Source organism: Sus scrofa, chromosome 14, assembly GCF_000003025.6.
Source record: "Sus scrofa isolate TJ Tabasco breed Duroc chromosome 14, Sscrofa11.1, whole genome shotgun sequence".
Classification (NCBI taxonomy): Eukaryota; Metazoa; Chordata; class Mammalia; order Artiodactyla; family Suidae; genus Sus; species Sus scrofa.
In genome coordinates, this window is record NC_010456.5 from 43,599,583 (window position 1) to 43,624,732 (window position 25,150).

Here is a 25,150-nt window from a genome sequence, read left to right on the forward strand (position 1 = left end):
CAGCAGCCCGTGTGGTCACTGCCATTCCTTTTTTATAGGTTAGGAGGCTGAGGCTCAGGGAGGAGAAGGGTCTTGTGTGGGTGGTGGAGGCAGGATTTGAACTCAGGGAGCCTGGTTCCAGAGAACCTGGACCCTGGCCACCGCTTTGTCATCTTAGCTGACGAGAGCCTTCCCTTGGCTTCTAGATTGGCCATCGGGACTTTGATGTGGAGAAGCGTCTTCGGAGGGACCTGAGAAGGACTCACGCGCTCTTGTCAGATGTACAGCTCCTACTGGGGACCATGGAGGATAGCAAGACGTCGGTCAGCAAGGAGGAGCTGGAGAAGGTGCAGAGCCAGGTGGGTGTCAGAACCAGCGGAGAGGATACTGCAGCCAGCCTGGGAGAATAGTTCTCCTGTCCAGATGTGGGCATGGCCATAACCCTGACCTCAGACTTTCATAGACCATGGGAGGCGGCAGGGGACACTGGGTGGGGGGTGGGGCCTGGATGGGCCACATGGATATGGTAGATGAGGGGAGAGTGGTTTTCAATGACTAAGGAGTCCTGTTCCCTTCTTTAGGGCTGAGGCAGAAGGATTTTGAGGCCTTGGGCAGATCAGGGCCCTGGGGCAGAATGGCTGAGTGCAGTATGCATGCGTGCCTGTGTATGCGTGCATGTGACCACCGGGGCTAAGTGTGAAACAGATAGTGTTCATAATGCAAGTCCTGCTCCTAACAATGAGAATAGCAGCCACTACTGCACTTACTGCACTGCCCGTGGTATTGATCCCGAAGTGATACTGTCACTGGCTGCTTCCTCCTGGAACCCCCATCATGAACCTGGCACTTTATACAGGTGATGGCATGGAGTTCTTAAGAGAGCTGAGTGAGATGGGGACATCATCTCCATGCACAAGCGAGGGGACAGGGCGGCAGAGAGGGGAGGCGACCCCCCCAGAGTCACAACAGCTAGACAGGGACAGAGTCAGGATTCAGGCCCCATCATCTCTGGTTGCTGAGAGAAGAACTGGAGGCAGGTAGGAGGTGAGGTCAGGAGGGAGCTGAGGTCCTTGGGGGATGTGACAGGTGAGGGCTGTGCCAGGTAAGGACAGCAAGGAGGCCTAGCAAGGTGTGATTGGGTCAGATCTGTGGAGTGGTGGTCGCAGACCCCTTGGGGAGGTCGTGCCCGTGTGTTTAGTGTTACTGTGCAAGTCCCATGCCCCCTCGAGTAAACCAGTCGTGCGGAACCCAGGTGTGGGGGTCAAGGTGTCCGCTGCTGCTTTCGTGGCCTTACCTTCTCAGAGCACTGCCGTCCCTTCTTCCTCCTTCCTGGCCTCTCTCCAGTGACCTCAGCCTTGCCTCCTGGCTAGGGGCTTCTAATATCCCCAGAAACTCTGACGGATAATCTCTACTTTTTGGACTGACTCCCAAAAACAACAACATGCTTTTTGAGGACCAGGTTTTATTCATCTCTGATGGTGCCCATCCAGTGCATTGGACGTTAGAGATACTGAAGAAATGCCTTCCTGCTGAAACCCGTGGACCCAGTTTGACAAATGCGGAAACCAAAGAACAGAGAACGTGTGAGATTTACCCACTGTCACACAGCCAGTTAAAGGCAGAGCTGGGCCTGGAACCGTGTTTCCTGACTCCAGATTCAATGCTCTTCTCTCTTCCTTCTAGAGAGGCTCATGATGCTCCCCCAGGAAACACAGCAGGAGGCAGCAGAGTCTGGCTGTAGGTGTTGGAAACTGGATCCAGAACCTGTGTTGCTTCCTCTCTCTGTCATCAGTTTCCCATCTGTAGAAAGATTTAGGTAGAGATTATTCGCTAAAGCAGAAATCTTACAAAACAAAACAACAAAACCCAGAGGGATTCCCTGATGGCGCAGCACGTTGAGGATCTGCCTTGTCACTGCTGTGCCTTGGATTTCACCATTTTCTCCATTCATGTCCATTTCCTGTTCCAGGATCCAACCCAGGACCCCACACTGCCCTTAGTTGTCACACCTGCCCAGTTTCCTCTGGTCTGGGAGTTTCTTAGTCTCACCGTGTTTTTCATGACCTTGACAGCTTTGAGGAGTACTGGCCAGGCGTCCTGTAAGAGATTCCCCCAAGCTGGGTTTTTCTGATGATTTTTTTCATGGTTAGACCAGGTTTGTGGGGGTTTGGAAAGAACACCCCCAGAGACGCAGTGCTGTTAAACCAGAAGACACTAAAGGACCCTTTTCTTCTGACAGCTCTGTGATTCTTAGCAGGGTGACCGACCCTCCCTGCTCGTCCTGGACTGTCCTGGTTTAGCACTGAAAGTCCCATGTGGGGGCAAGCCCTCAGTCCTGGGGAGACCAGAACAGCTAATTACTCATGGCCCCTTCAAGGCCATGTCAATAAATCAGAATCACCTGTGTTTGAATGTGTCCCCTCCCTCAGTCCTCACGGTACCCCTGTGGGAGGGCAGCTGGTATCATGCCCATTTTACAGATGGGACAGTTCTGTCCAGAGATGGGAAGCAGCACGCCCGAGGTAACACAGCAGATAGGTGGCAGGACTGGAATTCAGATCCAGTGCTTGCGATTCTAAGAGCAGAATCTGGGGGCTCTTTTGGTCCCACCCTGCATCTTCCTTTTTGTCTAATCAAGCGGGTGGGTGGAGGATCCTGAGCCCCTTCCGTCAGGCAGGCAGGACAGCCCAGCATTAGGCTATCACTTGGGCATCTTGGGTTCATGCAGCCCCCTTGGCGGGGCCACGTGCCCTGCCTGTCTCCCGTCACAATATCCCTGATGCTGTCCAAGCCCTCCCGCTCCCCATAAGTGAACGTGCTTGAAAAGGAACCTCAGTAGTTTTGTTTCTTCTCCTTTTTTCTTTCTTTTTTTTTTTTTTAGTATTCATGAGAACTCTCCCTCTGCAGGGTTAAAATGTGTGTTCTTGGAAAATAGTGGTATTTAATGAAGGCGCCTTGAGCTGAATCAAAGAGCTTCATTCTTCTGCAAGTCCTTCTTCCCCGTCCCTGCATCCGGCTCCTATCAAAGGGAATTCACAGCCTTGGCTTTCTGTTGCTGTTGTCATGGAAATCGTTATAAGGATGGGATTGCGTGGACCAGAGGTCAGGGTACACTTGCTTCGCCTCTCAGCACACGTGTCCGGATGCCAGAGTCAGAGCTAATCAAATAAAGCGGTGATGACTTTGGGCATTGCTGTCTCTCCTCTCCCATGCAGGGCATTTGTCCTTTACCTGAGGGCTCCAGGGACAGAGGCAGGGAGAGTAGATGGGAGAGGGAAGGAGGAGAGAGCTAACTTCACTGCTGGCTGCGTCTTCAATGTTGGGTTTGCTGTGAGCTGTTTCATTCGTTCAGTATTTATGCAGCACCTACTCAGTGTCAGGACATGTGCTAGATTAAGCATGTGATGGTGAGTGGGATAGGCATGGTCCTCTCCCTCATGAAACATAGGGAAGACCGATGGAAAAGAGGATGAGCAAACAATGATACAAATAAATAGAAACATCTCGCCTCTTAATTCAGTTAATAAAGGAAATAAGATGGGTTATTATAAATAGTAAAGGGAATAGGGAATTGCCAAGGGTCTCGTTTGGCTTAGCTGATTGAGGAGAAGGAGAAGCAGACAGAGACCAGACATGTGGGGCCTGGAAGGTTTGGATTTTTATTCCAGGGTTGGTGAGAAGCCATGGGGAGATTTTGAGCAGAACGTGATATAATCTGGTTCATATTTTAGAGGCTCACTCCTCTAAGGTGAGGGATGGATAGAGGAGGGTTGAGTGGATCTGTTAGGAGGCTGGTGGACCCTTCGAGGATGGAGGAAGGGTTTCCTGGGTTAAGTGGCTATGGCAATGGCCAGAGGAGGTTGCCAGGGACTGGTTTGAAGCTGACAGGATGTGTGGGTGGTCGAGGTGGCAACAGAAGTGCATTATTTAGCTAATCCTCATGAGAACTCTAAGGAGGTGGCTACTTCTATTTTTGACCCATTTTACTAATAAGGAAACAGGCTCTGAGAGGTCGAGTGGTTTACTCAAGGGCACATAGCAGTGTATGTCTTAATGCTGCCAGTGTTGGTGTTGCAGCAACTGCAGAAACTGTGGCAGTGGAAGGAGACAAATGGCACTGGGAGATGTGGAAAAGCAAGGTTTTTTCTGCACCTGTGGGGGCTCAGAGGAGTCACCTCCAGAGTCTGAGCACCAGGTCTTTGTTCTCAGCAACTTTTATACCATACGGGATCTTGTTTTTCCCATGTAAGCAGCCCCGGACCACCCCTTCCCAGAGCAGACAGCATTCCTGCCTAAGAAACAGAGCAAGCAAGGATACAGGAGCAAGGCTTGGAGCACTGTTAGCAGGGCTGTTGACTTGGACATAGGGCATGTAGTTGCTACATAATTACAAGAAGGATGCTATGAGGCCAGCAGAACTGAAAAGTCACCCAGCTGCTTTTTCAGACAAAGGGGGGTTATGTGTCTTAGTTAAATCTCCCACTTCATCAGGACAGTTCTGTATCCATGATGGTAACATTTTTCAAGTACCTGCTTACTGTGTATCAGGCTTTTCCTTTTTGGGGTCCCCAAACTTGGCTGCACATCAGATAACTTAAGCACCATTTAAAAAAATAATAGATTTCTGGATCCCCCACCTCCTTTTTTTTTTTCCCCATTAAGATTGAGGCCCAGGATATACATTTTTTAACAGTCACATTAGGGGATTCTAATGCTGGTCTTAGGATCACTGTTTGGGAATCAAGGACCTCATTTATTCCTCAAAACTTGCTTTCAGGTTTGGTGGTGTATGTCCATTTTGCAAGAGCCTAGTTCAGCCAGTTTACTTACACACACACACACACACACACACACACACACACACACACACACACAGACAGACAGACAGACAGACAGACAGACATACTGGCGCATCGAAGTTCCCAGGCCAGGGATTGAATCCGAGCCACAGCTGTGACCTACATCACAGCTGTGGTAAGGCTGGCTCCTTTAACCCACTTTGCTGGGCCAGGGGTTGAACCTGCATCTCTGCACTGGCCCCCAGCCCCCTGCACTGGGATTCTTCATCTACTGTGCCACAGTGGGAGCTCCCTAAAATTAAATAAACATTGAGTCAAGAGAACTGGATCTAGTACTTGCTAACTTTGTGACCTTTAACCTGTGTCAGGGCCTGCATGGGCCCGTTTCCTAAAGTGAGGCACCGTCATTGCTTGATGTCCCAGGCACTTGTGGGGGCCGATGAGGTCAAGCCAGCTGCAGCTTGAGAAATACCCTCTGCAGCCTTTACAGTTGACTGACTATAGCGCCGGTAACCTGGAGCAAGGTTATCTCACTGAGGGCCAAGAGGAGGGAATGCGTTTCAAGCACCTGTTAGTGAGCTGTGCGCGTTCAGCAAGTACTGGTACAGCCTCCACTCTGTGCAGATCGAGGCCAGGCCGCAGGGATAAGGAGGAGCCCTTCTTCAGGGGGCTCCCAGTCCCATCGAGAGGCAGACCCAGGAGCAGACTGTTGCCAGCAGGTGGTGTGAGCATTACTGGGGGAGTGCCAGGGTGGCGCTAAAGAGGATGCCCTGGACGTAGCTGTGGGGAGGAGCTGGGGCTTCCGCTGTCTCTAAAGATGGAAGCAGCTGGCTGGGTGGGTGAGATGCACGTGGATGTCCCAGGAGGAAACTGTGGAGCATCCAGGACAGAGCCGTGGAGGCAGGGAGCGTATCCTGCTGGCACAGTGCTGCTGGGGTAAAGGCTCTGGGGAAAGAGCAGACAGGGTGGTGTCATCACTGAAGCTGGAGTGAGCTCCTGCATGGTCTCATGAGCCTGGCTGTGGAGTTTGGGCTTTGTCTCAAAGGGGCTAGGGAGCCATAGAGAGCTACAGAGCCAAGGAGGGCCTGGTCAGAAGTGCTTGTAAAAAAATGGCAGGAATGCAGTGGGGTGCCAGGCTCAACTGGAGGCAGGAGGGTTCCCTTAGAGGATCTTCAAAAGCCCCTGGCTTCTTCCCAAGTAGACAGGTATCCCCTCTGCCCATGGCCCCACCTCCTAGAATCCTAAGAGAACTCTGGCTTTTTATGCCCAGTTTCCCTCCATTGGGAAACCTGGCTCAGGCGTAAGACCCTGTGATGAAACATAGAAGGCGCATGGAGGCAAGATGCATACCTCGGGGGTTCAAATCCTGCCTCTGCTCCTTCATTAGTTGTATGATTCTGAGCAGGTCACCCTCCCTTTCAGAGACTCCTTTTTCTTACCTAAGAAATGGGCATGATGATCCCAGTTACTGGGCCATTGTAAAGAACCCTAGAGCCTGGATTCAGAGGAATTCTCTAAATTGAAAACTGTAAGGCAAAGATTTTAAAATATCGAGCTCCTCACTGGTTCCCTGTGTCCCACACCCTGGAGTCAGCCAGTAGAAGACTTTGGATTCTGGGCACATGATTTTACAGGACTTCATGGAACAGGTAGATGAGGCCGTGTGTGGGGTGGGTCTAATGACACCTGTTCTTCAGGAGCAATTACTAATTAATTCCCATGGAATGTTTCCACTGGAAACAAACTAATCTGGAGACAGAAGCAATTCCAACAACCAAGATATATAATTGAGATAATCGCTGTGCATAAATAACATCTGTGAGCAGCAGATGCTGGCACCTGGCTCTGAGGAGAAAGTGGAAGATGATGTCTGCTCCGGGGCAGTGGTTGCCTTTTTTTTTTTTTTTTTTTAATTTGATTCATGCCTTTGACCTTTGTCTCCTCCCAAAAGGAAATATGTTATTTGCTTTTTGTTAAATGGAGAAGAGGCTGCACTGAGCTCTTTAGTTGTTTACTTAATTCGTGCCGGGGGCTGTATCCCCCTTCCTGCTGAGAACAAAGCTGTCACCACTCTCAGCCACTGTGCCCCCTAAAGAGCTAGTGAACCCAGCAGCACCCCCCCCTTCCCCGCTGCCACCACCTTACAACACACCACCTGTGTCTCTCATTTGGAATTCTCTCAAGTCAGCTGGCCTCCGGTCTTGTCCAAGCAGTCATTCTGCACCCTGATCTTGGGAGAAATAAGTTTTAAATATAAGTTACTGTCTTGGTTCTTTGCATTCAAGTCAGTGCTGGAGTTCCCACCATGGCTCAACGGTAAGGAACCCGACTAGTATTCATGAGGTTCAATCCCTGGCCTCCTTCAGTGGGTTAAGGAACCTGGTGTTGCCACGAGCCATGGTGTAGGTCACGGATGTGGCTCAGATCCTGCATTGCTGTGGCTGTGGTGCAGGCCAGTGGCTACAGCTCTAATTTGATCCCTAGCCTGGGAACCTCCATGTGCTGTAGGTGTGCCCCTAAAAAGACAAAAAAAAAAAAAAAGAAAAAATTCCATTGCCCTCAGACTACAGTCCACATCCCTCAACTTGACCTCTAAGGATGCAGTCCAGCTCCTACCCTCCTGTCACTTCTGATCAGCCACTCAATGTCTTAGGGTCCCCCACCCCCGTTCCCACCTCTGCACCTTTGCCTAAGCCATGCCTTCTGCTAGACACTTGCTTCTCCCCCTCTGAAGCCTTTTGCCTGAAGGACATTCAGTGATGCCCTGAACTTGGGTTTGGGCCTTGTCTCTGGGAGCCGTCTCTGGCTTCCAGAGGCCAGGGGAGGCACGCTGCTCTTCTCTCACCATCTCCTGGACTTACCCCTAGGACATCCATATTATTCTGTCCCAGCGACCTCTTTGCTGGCTTATCTCTGTCATTTCCCTTCTAATACCTTAAAGGCAGGGACTGGAATGAGTGAATACATTGCAAGACCTGTCCAAAGGTATAAGAAGATGGTAAGAGACTGAGGTGGGACTTGAGCCCTGGGGTATATAATATCCTCTACCACAAACCACCCATGGACCTACTGCTGTCAACTCTGAGCATCCCAACCCTTCTGGAAGCCCCATGGGCCCCCATATCCCCTTCCACTCTGGGATTCTGGCTCAACTTTGGTGTCCCTCAGGTGGCCTGTTAGGCCCAGTGTATCTTCCACACGGTGAACTCCCAGTGCCCCCGCTAGTGTATGGGAGATCCCCAGTGCCCTTAACCAGAACGTTTGTCACCAGGTAGCACCCATGCTTCCAAGAGACGCTGAAAGTAACAAATAAGCTCTGGGGAGATGATCCGGCTGGGAGCCTTCTGTGTAAGGGAGCTTTGGGAGCTTCTCTCCAGCCAGAAACCATGGCACAGGCAGCCTGGATGTTTTATTTGAAGATTTTTTTTTTTTTAGGAAAAAAAGAGATTATGTTGGAGTGAATTGATTCAATATTAACATAACCTCCTGTCAGAGGAGATAAAAACCAAATAATAATTGGTTTAAAACATGGTTATCAGGGGCCTGGTCACCCCACAAATATTGACACTTCCAAGGCTGTAGTGAATGGAGTGGGGAAAGGCTGCTTTTTAAAAATTTTACTTTATTTTATTTTTTGCTTTTTAGGGCCGCACTTGTAGCATGTGACGTTCCCAGGCCAGGGTCTAATCGGCCTACCACCACAACCACAGCAATGCAGGATCTGAGCTGCCTCTGCAACCTACACCACAGCTCATGGGAACGCCGGATCCTTAACCCACTGAGCGAGCTCAGGGATCGAACCCGCATTCTCATGGATACTAGTTGGATTTGTTAACTGCTGAGCCATGAAGGGAACTCCTGGGAAAGGCTGCTTTCATTGCAGACCAGGAGCACCACCGATGCATCTCCCCAAAAGACCAGGCGCCATGTTGCTATGGCGCACCAGGCCCCCAAGCAGCCCAACAAGCCACTGGATGATAACAACCATCAGGACAGTGATGTTGATGGTAGGCATCCATTGTTTACACCGTGCTAGGCACTGGGCCAAGGACTTAGATGTCACCTCTAATTTTCTCCCTTCCACCCATTTGAATGTAGTGTGTTCCACAAGCACAGGGGCCTTTTCTCGTTGGGGCCGGAGGGGAGGAGCAGGTCTGCAAACAGCCAGGGCTCTGGGACTGAGCAGGGGTGTCTCACAGGAAGCAGCCAGTGTGATGTCCATTTTGTGCAGGAGGCCACTCAGCATCTGGGATCACAGTTTGTGGGAACTTATTACTTATGTATTTTGAAAGAATTTCAAATTTACTAAAACATTACAAGAAGAGTTCAAAGGATTTCTTTATATCCTTCACTAGGTTTCTAAATGTTTTACATTTTGCCACGTTTGCTTTATCATTTTCTCTCTAAATTACAGTCACCAATTGATTTGAAAACAAGTGGCTGACAGGGTGCCCCCCTTACCCTAATCAAAATCAGAACTTGTAACATTGATAAAATACTGTTTTCTAATGCAGGGGTCAGTGAACAGTAGCTGACAGGCCAAATCCAGCTGGCACTGCCTGTTTCTCCTTATTCTTTTTTTTTTTTTTTTTTTTTTAACATCCTCAGAGCTAAGAATGGTTTTCATTGTTCAATGGCTACATTTAAACTTAGATAAGTGATAAGTACCTGCCTGTATCCTTCAGTTTTGTCCCTTGGCTCACACAGCCTAAAATCCTTTCTAGCTTGTCCTTGAAGGAAAAGTTTACCGACCTCCAATCTTACCTGCTGACTATTCAAATTTTGCCTGTTGTTTTACTAACGCTCTTTATAGCAATTTGGCCCCCGGTTCAGGGTTCCACCCTGGGTGGGTAAGAGCCTGCATTCAGTTTCCAGATGCACAGAGCCTCAGTCTGCCTTTGTATTTTACAACACTGGCATTTTTAGAGCGTTCAGGCCAGTTGCATGGAGAAGGTTCCTCCATTCGGGTGCACTGGAATTTGAAGCATGTGTTTTTCATCTCAGAGGCTTCTGAATTTGTGTGGGTCCGAAGGTGTTCTCTGGACACGAAGCTTCTGATTTTAAAATCCCAGAAGCCCTGGGCAAACAGCATTGAACTGGTCACCCTAGAGCCAGCCTCTCAAGCCCTGAATGATTATGGGGAAGATAAAAGGGTCCTCTGGCCTTTCTGTACAACCTGTTCTCAAGAGGTTCCCAAGATTTAGGGGAGAGGCTGATGAACCAGATGCCAGTTTAGGAGCCTTTCCTGGATGATTCATCCACTCAAGGTGCTTCTTTGCTAAAATCGGACCCTCTGCCTGCTCTCGCCTTGTGTCTTGCTTTTTTGGTTCCATTGATGCGTCCAGGATTTGCTGACACTATTATATGTCGTGGGCAGTTCATTCTCCTTGCTGCCCATGAGGCTGGATCATAATTTAGCCATTTTGCTACTGATGGACCTGTGAGTTATTGAGAGTTTGGTTGTTGGGAATAGAGCTGCTATGAACATTCTCCGGTGTTAGGTTATCTGGGGAAGGCACAAGCATGTGCATTTCTGTAGGGTGTGTCCCTGGAAGCTGTCCAGCCCCTTGGTAAGCAGTGCCTCAAGTCGGGGTTTCGGAGCTTTCTTTTGTGAAAAGAGGGGGATTTAAACTGTCCTGGTGTTTCAAGCATGTGTGCATTTTCTTCTTTGCAAAGGAGCTGCTTTCATAAAGGGGGAGTCTCACTGGAAGGAACTTCTCTGCCCTGCTGTCCCCCAGGCTGGACTTGACCGGGCTTCCTTCATGTGTCCAGGACTGACGTCCTTCCAGCTTTGAAGAAAGGGACCTGTTGGGGGACCCGGGGTTTGGTGAACATGACTGTGGTCACTCTCCATACTCAGGTCACCCCTCTGTGCAGGGAGGGTCCTGCCCACACAGCCACTTCTCCTTCCTGTGGCGCGGACTGGCATCTGGTCAGAGACCTGTGCTCAGAAGGAGCCGGGGGCAGGGGTAGGCAGGCAGCAGGGTTGGGGGGGGGGCGTGCTTCCCAAGGGGGCATTAGAGGCCTGGGTGAGCTGCATGGGCAGCTCAGCCTGAAGACGAGGCAGCCTGGCTGCCCAGACCTCAGCAATGCGCTGCGCTGACTTCTCAGCCGCCTTCCCCCAGTGCATGCATGTGGCGTCCCCACTTGTGGGGTTCCAGAGGTGAGCAAGGCTCAGGGACCCTCCAAGAGCCTGTTATCAAGAGGGAAGACAGACATAGAGACCCTCAGATGCTCTGCTATTTAGGGGAGCTCTGGGGAGCTGGAATATAGTAAAAGAGGGGGGCATGAACAAGACAGGGGCAGAGGGGAGTATATACCCTCTTTTTCCACTTGTTTTTCTTTCTCTCTTTGGAGAGCATATCTGAGTTACAAACCCATTGTCACCAGAGGAGAGTCAGGAAGGAAATTCTTGTAGTCTGTTCAGTCAGGTAGGACCTGCGTGGTCCTTAGATCCCATAATACAAAATTAGAAAAGACTCTTAAATCCTCAAAGAAACAGACTTAAAACAAGTAAAAGGAGACCCGCTTTACTCGGTAGGTGGTAAGCACGTGCCCCAGGGCTTACAAGAAAAAGCTATCAGTTCAGGTCCTGGCTTCAGGCACCATTTGTTAGCTGTGTGACCTTGATGGGTTAACTGACCTCTCTGAGTCTCAACTTCCTCATCCATAAAATGGAGATGAAAATACCTACTTCATAAAGTCATTACATGTTGCAAATGAACAGAAACTTGGTAAGCATCCCTAGAGAGCAGTTATTATTATTCCCCTAGTCATAATGATGATTATTACTCTAAAGAGGAAGATGGTGGGAACAGGAGATCCTCAGAAAGCATTTCAATGCATCAGTAAATGATGGGCCTCTTGCCCAATGAAAGGAAAACTGTGGAATGTTTAGTACATGCCTGAATAGTTTGAGATCAAGGACATAGAGAGTATCTGCCATATGGTCTTAGGAAATTCCCAGAGGCTACTGTCATCACACTTCTGAGCTGGACTGATCATTGCTGGCCCTGACCTGACATTTTTAATATGCGTGCATTTAATACATTTGTTCACCATCGAAGGCTGTCTGTGGTCTGAGATGTTGGAGATTCCCTTCAGGGAAAGCCTTATCAGAGAAGGTTAATTCTTCCAGGTGTGCTGATGGGATGTCAGGGGCCGGAGTGTGTTGCGATTAGCCCACCAAAGCCACCATTCCTTCGAACACTTTGCCATGGCATTTTCGATGCGTCATTTTTTAAATCCTCTGAGTTGTTCATTCAGACCCAGAAATCCAGGTTCTAACTGCTCTGCTGAAATATCAGCATTTTCTCTCTCCCCGCCTCATTCCATATGTCTAGCCAACTCATCTCGTAGCTTAATAAGTCCAAAGCAAACATTTTACCCAGGTATTTAAAGCAGGCAGATGGCTTCGCCTAGGAAAGAAATGCTATTCATTGGTTTGTAGTTGATGCATATGTGCTGGGAATCTCAATTGACCTCATACTGAATGAAAGGAGGCGGGTATTGGGAGAGAATGCCTGAGATGAACTCAGCAATAGAGAAAGACTTGTGTGCAGAGGGGTTGTTGGTGGCCCAGAAACAGCACGAATTTAGAGTCTCATTGACTTGAATCTGACCTTGGGCAAGTCACTCCCCTGCCCAAGCTGATTTCTCCCTTGTTGGGCTGTTGTAGCCATAGTCATAATAAACATCAAGTCCACACAGTGCCCAATATAACCAGTGTTGGATAAATCTCATTCCCTCCCCTTCTCCCCATTGAACAATCAAGAAGGGGGACTCTTTGTCTCCCTAGGAGGAAGGATCCATACACAGAATAAACAATACATGGCTGTTATTCTATCACAGGGTTTTTGATGGAGCTACTTTGATGCGCCTTTTGGTGGACTCACTCTCACCAGTGGTTCTGATTGTTTACTTGTGGCTGACGCCATGTGTGTATTAGCTCTTCAAACTTGCTCATTCATCCTGTATCTGGGTCTAGGTAACAGCAACCCAGTTCAAACTTACTCAAGCAGAAAAAGGGTTGTTGTTGGCCAAAGTATCTTGAAAAGTTCTGAGGCTATTATGCCTTCAGGTTTGGCTGGATCTAGGTGCTCCAACCATGTCATCAAGGATGTTTCTTTTGCCTTAACAACCTCGATGTCACCTTGTATTCTTAGACAGTCTCTTCCTTCTTGGTGGCAAGAGGCCCCCAGGCCTCCCAAGCTTATAGTCTGCATTTGAAAGAGCCAGTCTTGTTCCCAGAGTCCCAGCCAAAATCCTGGTGTCAGCCATGCTAGGGTCCCACAACCAACCACTATGGCCAACAGCAGGTGGTGCTCTGATTATCAAGACTGAGTCACATGCATCTTCTCCGGGCTTGAGGGAGGAGGGTCAGCTCATCATGGACATTGGAGGATGAACATTCTTTGCAGAGAAGATGGGGTACTGCTATCAAAAGAAAGGAGAGCAGGTGTATGCAGTCACATCACTCTCGAGAGACTTCCCCTTCCGAGCGTGCATGGTGGGCATTGCTGTTACAGAAGGAGCACAGTTAACAGCTCAGTGTGGGAACCTGGTGCCCAGACTCCCTGGTTTCAAATGCTGGCTCTGTCATTAGTACCGGGGTGACTTTAGGTAAGTGATTTCACTTCTCTCCCTCTCAGTTTCCTCAATGGTAGCAACCAAATAGCCAGTGACCCTAGCCCAGCCTGTTGTTGCCAATGTTAAATGGGCTAATGGAGAGCCATGCCTGGCACAGAGTAAGAGCTCAGGCTCATAACCTGTGTGCACTGCAGCTCCTGTGCTTGTGCAGCATACACCTAAGTACAAGTGTACCTAGCAGTGCCTCTCAGTGAATGCAGGCCATTAATTATTTCCCCCATTTTGTGGATGAGGGAAACATGGAAGCTCAGGGAGATGAACTAACCTGCTCAAGGTCACGGGCTCAGAGGTAGAGGATATGGGACTGGAACCCAGTTCTGCCTGGCGCCTGAGTCTGCTTTTAGCCACCATGCAGTGCTCTGTGATGTCGAATGTCCCACCTCTTGGTTGATGAGCAGCCATGTTAGAACTCCCCCCGTCCCCATCCTTTGATGGAAAGTGTTGGGAGCAGTGCCAGGCGTGAGTAAGAGCTCGTCCTCATAACTGTGGGCATGGAAGCTCCCAGGCAGATGGAGCACTTTGATCCTGGATGGTACCCCCAAGAATTCCAGGCTTCAGGGACCTTCAGTGTCTTCCCACACTGTGCAAGAATCAGGACCTCACCACATATCCCTGTGCTGAACTTAGACACCATTCATGCACCAGGGTGGGAAGCATGTCCCCTTCCATGGCTATGGTTTGGGGGGACTGGGAAAGGGTATGTGTCCATTTAACAGGGGGGCTCCTAGCTCAGGAGGCCAGGGAGGAGATGATGCCTTGCCTTTCAGCAGACTCTGGGGCCAGATAGCTGATTTAATTACTTAGTGGTAGAATGACCAGGCATGTGTGAGGGGGAGGTAAGTTTCTGTCTCTGAAAGGCGGTTTTGGTGCTTTGTACCCACATGCTTTGGGCATTCTTGTATTGATTTTGCAAGAAACAAGATTTGGAGGAGTAGGAAAAACATGAACTTAGATGAAAATCGAATCAGTTGTGTTACTGAGAGCCTGCGGTGGGTCCTGCCCCACGGTTGGTCTGGTGGGGGATGGAGGTCATAGGTCCCATTTACCCGCCCCCTTCCCCCTGAGCCCTCTCCACCATGTGCTGTAGAGGTCCACCATGAACCCCAGAGGGCTTGTCCATAGGACGGGATGGTGCCTTGGAGCTGAAAGGGGTCCTCATTGCCACACTGGCTGCCGTGCTGACAGATCAGACCCCAAGAACCCTTCTTGAGGGATGGCTTGTCATTTGGCTATCCCATTCCCTCTGTTCTCTGACTGCTCTCCTGCAGCTCCTCCTGGAAGTCACTTTCAGAGCATCAGCAGCAACATCATACTGCTTCTCAGGGATCTGATCTCAGCCCTGATGTGACTTGCCTTGCGACTTCATAAAAATGTCAGTCAAACAACTCCGATACGGAAATAATGGGCAGTGAGTTATTCTTATGCCACGTGATCATAATGGAGTATCAGCCCGAGATGGCCCTGTATTTCTTCCCGCTCCCTAAAGTGTAATAAATTGACACCTTTAAAGCTAGGCATTAAGATGACTTGTCAGCAGCAGCCCCAAGCCTGCCCAGCAGAGGCCACGGGCTGGGAAATCTCTGGTCTTGCCCATCCAGACCCACTTGGGACTTCTTAACTCCTGTGTCTTTGGGGTCGGCACCCTCCCCCCAACCACTCCCAGTCTGCCAGGGAGCCTAAAACTCCTCCCTAAAACTGTGGTCCAGGCTGTGCCTTATCCTGGCCCTGTGACCTTGACAGCTCACTTGGCCTTTCTGCCACTCTCTTCATCTCTAAAACAGGGTTAAAAAGTCCCCACTTCTCAGGCTGTTAAGGGATGAAAGGGCAAACAACAGGAATGCCCACCATGGTTTTTTGGCGTTTTCCTGGTACCAGATGCTGTGCTAAGCATATTCGTGTCTTCACCTTTTTATACTGCACAGGTGCTGTGATGTGACCACCCCCATTCTACAGATGAGGAGACTGAGGCACACAAGTTCAGTGACTGGCTAAAGAGGCAGTTCCCCCGGTTCTGGCCCCAGTGCCCCTGATGTTTTTACCTTGCATACGGTGCGCCTGGTGCTTAGCAGGGCAAGCACGGGTTGGTTTCCAGCCTCTTGCCTGTGGGATGGACTTGCTCATTCCTGGAAGGCTCTGGTCATGATGTGTGTTTCCTTGATGCCACCATTTGGATTCAAACTCTGGTTCTGTCCCTTCTCTCTGATGTGTCTACTTCTCATTCTGTAGCCCCTGCCTGGCTCAGTTCATTTTGACACTGCCTGAGTGGCTTCCATGATAGCATCAAGCCACTAAGCTGGTTCCCCTGCAGTTCAAGTTCTGTCTTTTTTTTAACTCATCCTGCTCTTTCCAGAGAGTAGCTTTCTCTGAGGGGCGGTGGAGCTCAGTTGTTAATCACTTGGGCTCGGGGCTTTGGACCAACCAGGCTTCTCTCTGTGACTGTGAGCAAGTAACTTCCCTCCATGAACTTCCATTTGGTCAGTGAGTCCTAACAGTGGCACCTTCTCCTAGAGTCATGGGGCTGCTGTGAAGCAAGGCAGACAAAGCCCTGCAAATGGTCCCCAGGCAATAGTAGCAGGTGTGGCCATTCATGCCCAAACCATCAGGGCCAAGATAATCCTATCTCTGGCCCAGTGGAGGGGGGGTTAGGCTGATGCCAGCAGCCACCTCTGCTGACTGCACACCTTCTCTGTGTTCCTCTGCCCTGGGGATAAATCATTGCTCTCCCTGCTCACTGCAGGGATACTGAGGAAGGGAAGGAGCGTGTCTGGATCAGGCATCATATACCGTCTGTAAGATGGGGATAAAAAATAGAGCCTTCTTTCTCCGGCGGCTCTGAGGACCAGCAGCATCATGTTGATGAAACCCTACTGCAGCCGAAGGAGGGGCTCAGCAGATGGGAACTGCTGTCATCGTGTCGCGTCTGCACTGTTGAGCTCCTTACAATGGCTCTCTCTTGCCTCCTGGCCCTGGGCCGAGCAGCCTGACCCAGCAGCGGGGCCCTGCATGACGCCTCCCTTCCACTGTTAGTTTATCTGACATCATCTCCCATGCCGGCCCATCTGCTCCTGCCTGCTCATTTCTTTTGTTCCTTGCACACCCCCCTGTGGGGACACTTCACTTTTCCTTCATCTCCGATCAGAGCACCTGCACCGCCCCCTTCCTGGAGGACCATGACAGCATCCTCCCTGGCTGCCCTGTTGCTCTTCACGTTTGAGAAAGCCCATCCTCCCTCAGCATCCAGAGGGAGATCACACCCCCCTCCTCCTTAGAGAGCAGCCATGGTTTTCCTGCAGACTGAAAACAAACCTGAGCTTTGCCTCCCAGCTCTTAATTCTCATTGATGTGGCCCCTGTCCACTTCCTCAGCATCACCTCCTCTTGGCCTTCTCTGGATGGCTTGACAGCCTTGCTGGCTAGTGTTCTGTTCTGCAGCACCTGAGTGTCTTCCTGTTCCTGCCTCAGGACCTTTGCACTTGCTTTTGCCTCCCCTCAGGGCACCTTTCCACTGAAAGTTGTAGAAAGCATGCTATCTTGCTGTCTCCTTTGCATCTTTTAAGTCTTAGTTGACATGCCTGTCCTTAGCGAGGCCTCTGACTTATGCATGAATCAAGGTCTGACCTTGTCCTGCCTGCCTGCAGGGGAGCCCTCCATCCCCCCCACCCCACTCCTTCCCAGAGGCTCTGGAGCCGCCTGCAGGGAAGATGAGACTGTGCCTGACTTCTCATTTCCTCTGTCGATTATGCTCTAACGATGCCAATTACCTCCCTCACTCCACATCATTTTTCTCAGTGTGTCTTATTCCCTCCCAGGTGCTGAGGGAAATGGGCCACCAAGCCCTCCTCCCCAGGCCCCTTGAGGGGCCCAGCCGCAAAGATACTCTTTACTCACAGCCTTTAAAATGGGTATTTAGGATTTCTCCTGTGGAGCAGCAGGTCAGGGCATTGCCACTGTAGTAGCTTGGGTCGCTGCTGTGGTGTGGGTTCGATCCTTGGTCCCAGAACGTCCACATACTTTGGACATGGCTCCCCCCAAAATGTGGGTTCTTTTGAATTGTGGCTGCTGGTGGTGTTGTGGGGCTGGAAATAGAGGTGCCCCTGTGAGGAAACTGCAGGAATAGGCTGGGGCCTTGTTTCCCCACCTCTGTGCTGGGGGGGTTTAGCAGCGCGCACCCCATAGACCTGGTGGGAGGATTGAAGGAGCCTTTACTGTGGTGCTTGACAGGAGATATTGGTACGAATTGCAGGCTGCCTTGTCCCTGCCTCCCGTGTCATCACTGTTATTCTAACATCTGGGCTGAGCTCCTGGACATTCTTGGGAAGACGTTCTCTGCCCACTTTGGAAGAGGTCCCTGGTAGCCTCTCCCCACAGAGTCCCCGCCATGGCCAGTTGGCCTTGGGGCATCCTCTGCCTTGACTCTCGGTTTCCCTTCATAGATCAGTGGGGCCCCTTTCCTGGGTGGCCTCAGGGATCAGACTGTATGCATGTCATTTCAGTAGGAGTCCAACTTGCTTTTCTTTTTTCCCCCAATCTGTTAGCACCAACATCATTTTCTATTTTGGAGGGACAGTGGCCTGGCAGTTGAGAAAGCGTGCTGGTCTGGATGATACAAGTGGTGTCTTTGCTCCTTGTAGCTATGTGATTTCAGACAAGGTGCTGCCCCTCTCTGAACTGCTAGTGTTTTCCTTCGGTGATTTCTAAGTCAGTTTATTTATTTTTCGTCTTTTAATTTTTTATTAAAGGCTAGTTGAGTTACAATGTTGTGCCAATTTCTACTGTACAGCAAAGTGACTCAGTCATACATATCTCTACATTCTCTAAGGCTGTTTCCTGCTCAGGGATTCTAGGGTTCAGAAATCCAGGCGAAACTCAGTCTCAGAATAGAATTAGACTTTGTGCATGAATGTGGTTTCTCCAGTGGGAAATGGCTGTCTTCTGGGGCCACACAGATAATTGTACCTCCAGGGCTCCACTTTGTTAGAATAGAAGGCCTACTGTATGCATGTGGACGGAAGGAGGAGGAAGAAAGGGTGAGGAAGAGAAACTTTAAGTCTGTGGTTCTTAACCTTTGAGAATCTGGTGAAAGTCATGAACTAGGAAAATGCTCGCACACAGAATATTTGGCATGCCATTGCAAAGGGGCTCTCGACTCTGGTTAAAAACCATCTACTTGGCAAGTCCCCACTGAACTATGAGCACCTCCTCCAGGAAGCCTTCTTGGCTCCCACCCTGTGTTCCCCAGTCCCTGTGCCCTTCTCTTCCCTGTGCTCCTCAGAGAGGCTGTCATTATCTGTCCCTTCCTGTCTCCCCATGGGAGGGCAGGGGCCACCTTCATTGTTCCGTGCATGCCTCGTGCTTGGCACTGAGTGGGTGTTGGCAAATATTGGCTGAACGGAGCTGGAGACTCTCTCCTGAATCAGCACTGAATTGGGGGTAGCCTGGCCTTACTCTTGGGGCGGTGCCTATTCATTTTTGAGTGGGTTCGGAAGCTGGCGGCCTCCAATGCCAACACTTCTGCTTCCCCTGTTGGGGGCTGATGAGTAGCTGTGGAGATGTGAAGGTCGCCTGGACAGCACACTGCTGCCTGGGAGGGGCCAGGCTGGGCTGGAGGGGAGGGACGTTCACGGAGGTGGTGTCACCAGGCCTCTCCCCTTTTCTTTTCCCGCTCCTGCCCCATCCAGCTGGAGCAGAGTGAAGCCAAGTGTGAAGATGCCTTGAAGACCCAGAAGGCGCTGACAGCTGACCTGGAGAGCATGCACAGCGAGCTGGAGAGCATGACCCGCAGCAAGAGCCTGGTACCTGTCCCCAGGGGCTGGGGGCCTGGCCCTTGTGGGCTTACTGTGTGCATGGTGTTAGAAGAGGGACAAGGGTACTCGTTGTAGTGTACTTGGAGGGGCAGACATCCGTGGTAGACCTACTGGGTGCTGGACACACTTGAGAGCCCAGGCCGCCTATTCAAAGTCAAGGGTTATAAAGGTGTAAAGGCACCTGTGAGGGTCAGCAGTGTGCTCACCTGTGCAAAGGTAGGCAAGGAACCTGCTGTGGACCCAATGTGTACTCAGCCCTATGGGGCTGCTTCCAGTAAGAGCCTGTTGTTTGCTCAGCACCTGAAGTGGGAACCCAACTATCCATTGTGTGCCCACAGTGCCTGCCACTGGAATCAGCTCCCAGTCATCTGTTGCCATCCTACTGTGTGCTCACCACCCTAGGAGGGCACATCTTCTCATTGTTGGGCTACTGCATGTCCTTTCCTCTAAGTGGACACAAGGGTAACCCTCGTGGGCCCTCTTGGGCTCACTTCTAAGAGGGACCCCACCATCTGTTATGGGCCTGTTCTGTGCTCGGCCCCAAACAGGGATCAATGAACACGTATTATGGATCTATTCTGTTGGTGAAGACCAGGTGTGGGTTTCTAGTGCCTTTCTGGTTGTCCAGGCTTGGCTAAGATTTTTACTCAAAACATAAAATCCTAAAGTTTAGTTAGAGCTTGAGACTTATAGGCAAAAGTTTGTCTCAAGATCCCTCTCTGCCCTTTAGTCTCAGATTTCGTTTGTGCTAGATTAAGGGGAACTTGCCCACAAACGTTCACACACAAACAGGGATGAATATTACACACTCACATACAAAGTCACCAGACACACAAAATAAACGCCCTCCCAGGTTAAATGTGCATCTAAATTGAGCCATATTTACTGAGCACGTTACACGCAGGCCAAGTGCTGGAAAGTACCTGTGAACAGAGCACAGCTCCGTGAGGAATCCTGAGATTACACGCACCTCTGCACCTTGCACACATCCATCGTATGTTTGCAGATTCCTGGGTGAGTTTACACAGATATGTATCCATTCAACACGGACACGTATCCATTCACAGACACACATGCTGCATTCACACACTTGCATGCATGCCAGGTACACACACACAGCTGTCATGCCCACGTAAGGCACTGACACAGCCATGGCCTCCCTCACAGGGAGATGTCCGTTCACCTGACACTCCCACAGGCAAGCCCCTCTTTGTTCTTCATCAGCCCCCTGCAACCCCCTACCATTGTCCTGCCTCCACCAGGTGGATGAGCAGCTGTACCGGCTGCAGTTTGAGAGGGCGGACCTCCTGAAGCGCATCGACGAGGACCAGGATGACCTGAACGACCTCATGCAGAAGCACAAGGACCTCATTGCTCAGGTGACGGCCTCAGGCAGAAGGGGCTTGGCAGCCTTGGGTGGGGTAGGTGGAGGGATTGAGATGGTGATAGGGTTGGACCACTGTTTTTAGGACCTCGGAGGGATAAATGCCACAAAGTTATTAGGAATTGTGAATTGCACTCATTTTTGGTCATAGTGGAAGTTTATTTGTTTAATTATGAAAGCAGTAGATTTATATGCCCATTATAAATAATTTAAACAATAAATACATGTGAAAAATGGAAAGCGAGGGGCCCTCCTACCCTCTGGAATCCTTCCCTTTGGGGATAGTCACATTCAACCATTTGGTTCAACTCTTTTTAAGGACCTCTACTCTCTATTGCCTCATTTAATCTCTGGACAAACTCTATGTAGAGGAAATGAGCAGAGGCTCTCAGCCCATTTTCCAGATGATGATACATGGTGCAGAGAGGGTCCATGGCTTGTCAAGGCTGGTAGCCAGGTGCAGAATTCCAGTTACCTGACACTCAGAATAGTTCTCTTCCCTCAGAATTCTGGTTCTAGTGCCGTAGCCAGCTCATTCTCTCTGGGCTCTTCGGGGTGTTTAATAAAGTGCTGGACAGTTGACCAAAGCTATGGGCTTATGTAGTAGGAGTGACTCAGCAAACACTGAGAGGACATGAGAGGTACCCTTTTGGAATCAGCTGTTGTCGTAGATGCTCTGAGATTCATAGACAGCTATGGGTGGATGAAGAAGAGATTTCTGGCAAAACATCAAGATGACATTTTTTGTCCCACCAGTCTGCTGCTGACATTGGGCAGATCCAAGAACTGCAGCTGCAGCTGGAGGAGGCCCAGAAGGAGAAGCACAAGCTTCAAGAACAAGTATGTCCTCAGTACCACCATGTCATGGGGGAGGATCCTGGGAACTATCAGTCTTTTGGTCATTCAGTTATTCAACTTCAGATGCATGCTGGATGAAATGAGAACAATCCCAGCATGCAGGCAGGTAGACAGACAGACAGACAGACACACACACACACACACACACACACACACGCACTCTCACTCTCACTCCTGCTCATGCTTGTTCAGCATCCATAGGTGCCCCACTCAGCAAGACTCATCAGGCATTCGGTGCAGAATTTCTCTCCCGGAGAAACGGCTCCAAGGAAAAGGGGTTGGTCTGTGTAAGACAGGCTCATCTTCCTTTGTGAAATCTTCCTTTGAAGTCATGGTTCCTCCAAACACCCCTGAATTTCCCTCATTACCTAGCGGGTTGCTGTTATCCATGAAATTCTCAAAGCTCTTCTAGAGCCATTGCCTGTGCCCACATTGCACGTGGCTGTCAGAGTGACCGAGTCTCCAGCGGTGTCTGTGGGCACAACAAGTGGAACAAAAAGAAAGCAGGTGTGGCCATTTGCTGGCTGCTTGTCATGCAGTGGGCACTAACCTCCCTTAGTCCTCACACATGGCAATGAAGAAACAAGGCTTAGGGAAGGACACTTTCCAGACTCATCCAGCTGGATGAGCCAGACTGGGAACCCCGATCCATGTGCTCCCCAAACCACTCCTCTTGGTTGTGTCCTTGAGGCTAACGTTTGCTGCCCTCACAGAGTGGCTGTGGTCCAGGTAGGACAGGCAGGCAGAGAAGCAACTGAAAGGCCTGTTTGGAAGATGAAAGCACAGGAAGCATCACTTCCCAGCACCCAAGACCCAGGGGGCGGGGTCCAGTGTGAGGGTCTGGCAGTTCGTGCACGTGCACCTGAGCTGAGGAAGAGCAGGGTGGGTGGGCCCGGGGCTGGGTCTGGCCAGGGTCCCCTGTTCGGGGACTTGGGGCCAGAGGGTGGTCACCCTCCTCGTGGGTTTGCTCCCAGCTGCAGGTGGCTCAGATGCGCATTGAGTACCTGGAGCAGTCCACTGTGGACCGAGCCATCGTCAGCAGGCAGGAGGCCGTCATCTGTGACCTGGAGAACAAGACGGAGTTCCAGAAAGTGCAGATCAAGCGATTTGAGGTACTTGTAGATGAGTAAACACTGCTGAGACCTAGAGCTGAGAGGGCTTCCTATAAGCCCTGCTTCCCACCCTCCATCTGTCCACGCCTGTGCCTTTTTCTGGATCTGTGTTACTCATCCCTCTCCCGTCTGCATTCCCTCCCTCCCTCCTCTCTTCCTTTCTTCAGTCACACCATCCTGCAAGCTACCCATCCACTCAACCTTCCCCCTCCTGTCTGTCTCCATACACCATTGCTGGCCCACCCATTGTCCCCTCTCCATTTGTTCTTCCTTTACTCTGTATTCTTTCCTCTCATCCTTTATTCTTTCTTTTTTTCAGACCTTGACCCTCTGTCCATCTTTTAATCCATTGAACCCATTCTGCTCACCTCCATCCACCTGCGCAGCCACATATGCACCCAACACTCATTTTGAGCAGAAACTGATTTTGCACCTAGTGTGTGTTAGGCTGTTTTAGGTGCATGGGAGGCAGTATATTAAACAGACTCTGCTTTCCAGAAACGTAGAGCTTTATAGGAGATGCTGGTATGATATATACATAAACACACATAATATGGAGAGAGGGCTGTGCGGCTTGGAGGATGGAGGTCCCTTAGGGGTGGGGAATCAGGGAGGCTTCCAGGAGGAGGTGGTGTTGGTGCTGGACCTTGAAGGGTAGGTAAGACTTGTTTGGGATGGGGTGGGGTTCAGTGATAATATTCACAGTAGCTCTGTACACCGGTGGCCTGGGACGTTCACGGAGGATATCACCATCGCCAAAACCTTCCACATCAGCCACTGCCCTTGACATTCACCACAGTCCCCTGGGGCAGGCAGGATAGGCGAGAAGGTGACCCTAGAGAGGTCGAGCAACTTACTCAACATAAAGCCGGGGAGTGTCAGTGACAGGAGTAGATTGCCCCTTGACCTTCACCCCATCCTGATCTCAGGTTCCAGTGTCCCTGCTGCAGCTGGCTTACTCACAGTATGATGGTGTGTCTGGACAGTGGGAGGCTGCACGTCTTATTTTGAAACATTTTTTTCCCGACTCCCTCTTGGGCATTTGGTGTCTAGGAAGGCTGCTCTGGTTGAAGGTCGGAGAAAAATTCTTCTTTGCCTTGACCCTCAGTGGTTCTTGGAATTGCCTAAGATGGGTGCCTCGGGGACACAGTTTGAGGACTACTCTTCTTAGAACACTCCTGCTGCCCTTTGAAATGGTTGCTAGGCTCCATTTGAAGAGGAAGAGGAAATGAATCATAAAGCTTTCCTTTTAGACCATTATTCAGTCTCTGATCTGGAAAGGGGCTCAGAGTCCGTATCAAGGACCTAAAATATTCATGCCAGCTCCGTTTTATGTCAACACTTGAGTATTTGCCCATCAGAATCGATTGGTTCCAGGCTTGTTGGCCAACTAATGAATTCTGCAGAACAGCCCTTGGGTTTGTTTTCTGTAGCACTGGTGATGCCCAAGGCTCTTTTTTCTCTATTCATAGTTTCATTGTGTCCTCATGGATTCCCCCCGACACACACACAAAGAAACATGCCATAAAATATTAGCGCTGAGGCTCATGAGAGATGATTTGCTCAAACCTCCTTATTTTACAAATCGAGAAACCAAAACCCAGGTTGGGAAAGGGGTGTGGACCCCCCCAGCGTGGCGTTCTCTGCACTGCACCACTCCAACCTCCCAAAGCAGGAGCTGAATGAAGGCTGCCGTATGAATTCCTAACCCATAATCAGCACATCCTGTGTGCCATGCGCTGAGCTAAGCCTTCTGCATAAGTTCATGTGTTCAAGCTTGACAGCATCCCTGTCTTTCAGAGAGGTTAAATAACCTGCTCAAGGTCGCACAGCAAGGAAGAGGTAGAGGTAGGATTTGAACACAGAACATATTCAGAGTCAGTCACTGTACTACACAGCCTCTCAGAATAGCAGCTATCATTTCCTGTGTTTTCTTCATTTTTGTGTCAGAAATCAGGATGATTATCCCGATTGCTTTATAAACTTATGCACAGAGACTCAGCAAAGGATTTCTCTTTCTGGAGCTCCCTGTTTCCAGCCCCAGGCCTCTAACTCCAAGGTGGGTGTGTGCTTTCCAGGTCTTGGTGATCCGGCTTCGGGACAGCCTGATCAAGATGGGCGAGGAGCTCTCCCAGGTGGCCACAGCCGAGTCCCAGCAGCGGGAGAACAGCCAATATTACCAGCGGCGCCTGGAGGAGCTGAAGGCGGACATGGAAGAGCTGGTACAGAGGGAGGCTGAGGCCAGCCGGCGGTGCGTGGAGCTGGTGAGTGCTGTCCCCAGTGCCCGCCCTCAGGTGAGGGACGGCTTAGGAGAGGGAGCCCTCTTTCCTTCAAGTTGGGAGACTCAGGGGCTGGTCTCTGGAGCCAGTGGGGTAGACCCGAAGAAGGGAAGAAGCCTAAGGGGGATGGGTGGAGAGGTGGCATTGCCATTGGCTGCAAATTCTGGGGGCGGGTCCAAAGTGAGCCAATCGCATTCTCTCCTGCTGGGTGGCTTCCAAGCACCTTTGCAGACTTACTTGACTGCATCACACATTCTCCTCCAGAGGCCGAGCGGCCTCATGCCAAG

At 50.4% G+C, this 25,150-nt stretch overlaps 1 protein-coding gene across 1 annotated transcript in view; it reads left to right on the forward strand.

Annotated features, from left to right (window-relative positions):
* Positions 1 to 25,150, forward strand: part of MYO18B (myosin XVIIIB) — a 219,907-nt gene that overhangs the window by 131,760 nt on the left and 62,997 nt on the right. Inside the window, 6 exon segments of the mRNA XM_021073682.1 lie at positions 186 to 338; positions 19,105 to 19,218; positions 20,493 to 20,609; positions 21,371 to 21,454; positions 22,447 to 22,584; positions 24,663 to 24,848. Coding sequence (XP_020929341.1) covers positions 186 to 338; positions 19,105 to 19,218; positions 20,493 to 20,609; positions 21,371 to 21,454; positions 22,447 to 22,584; positions 24,663 to 24,848 — 792 coding nt within the window.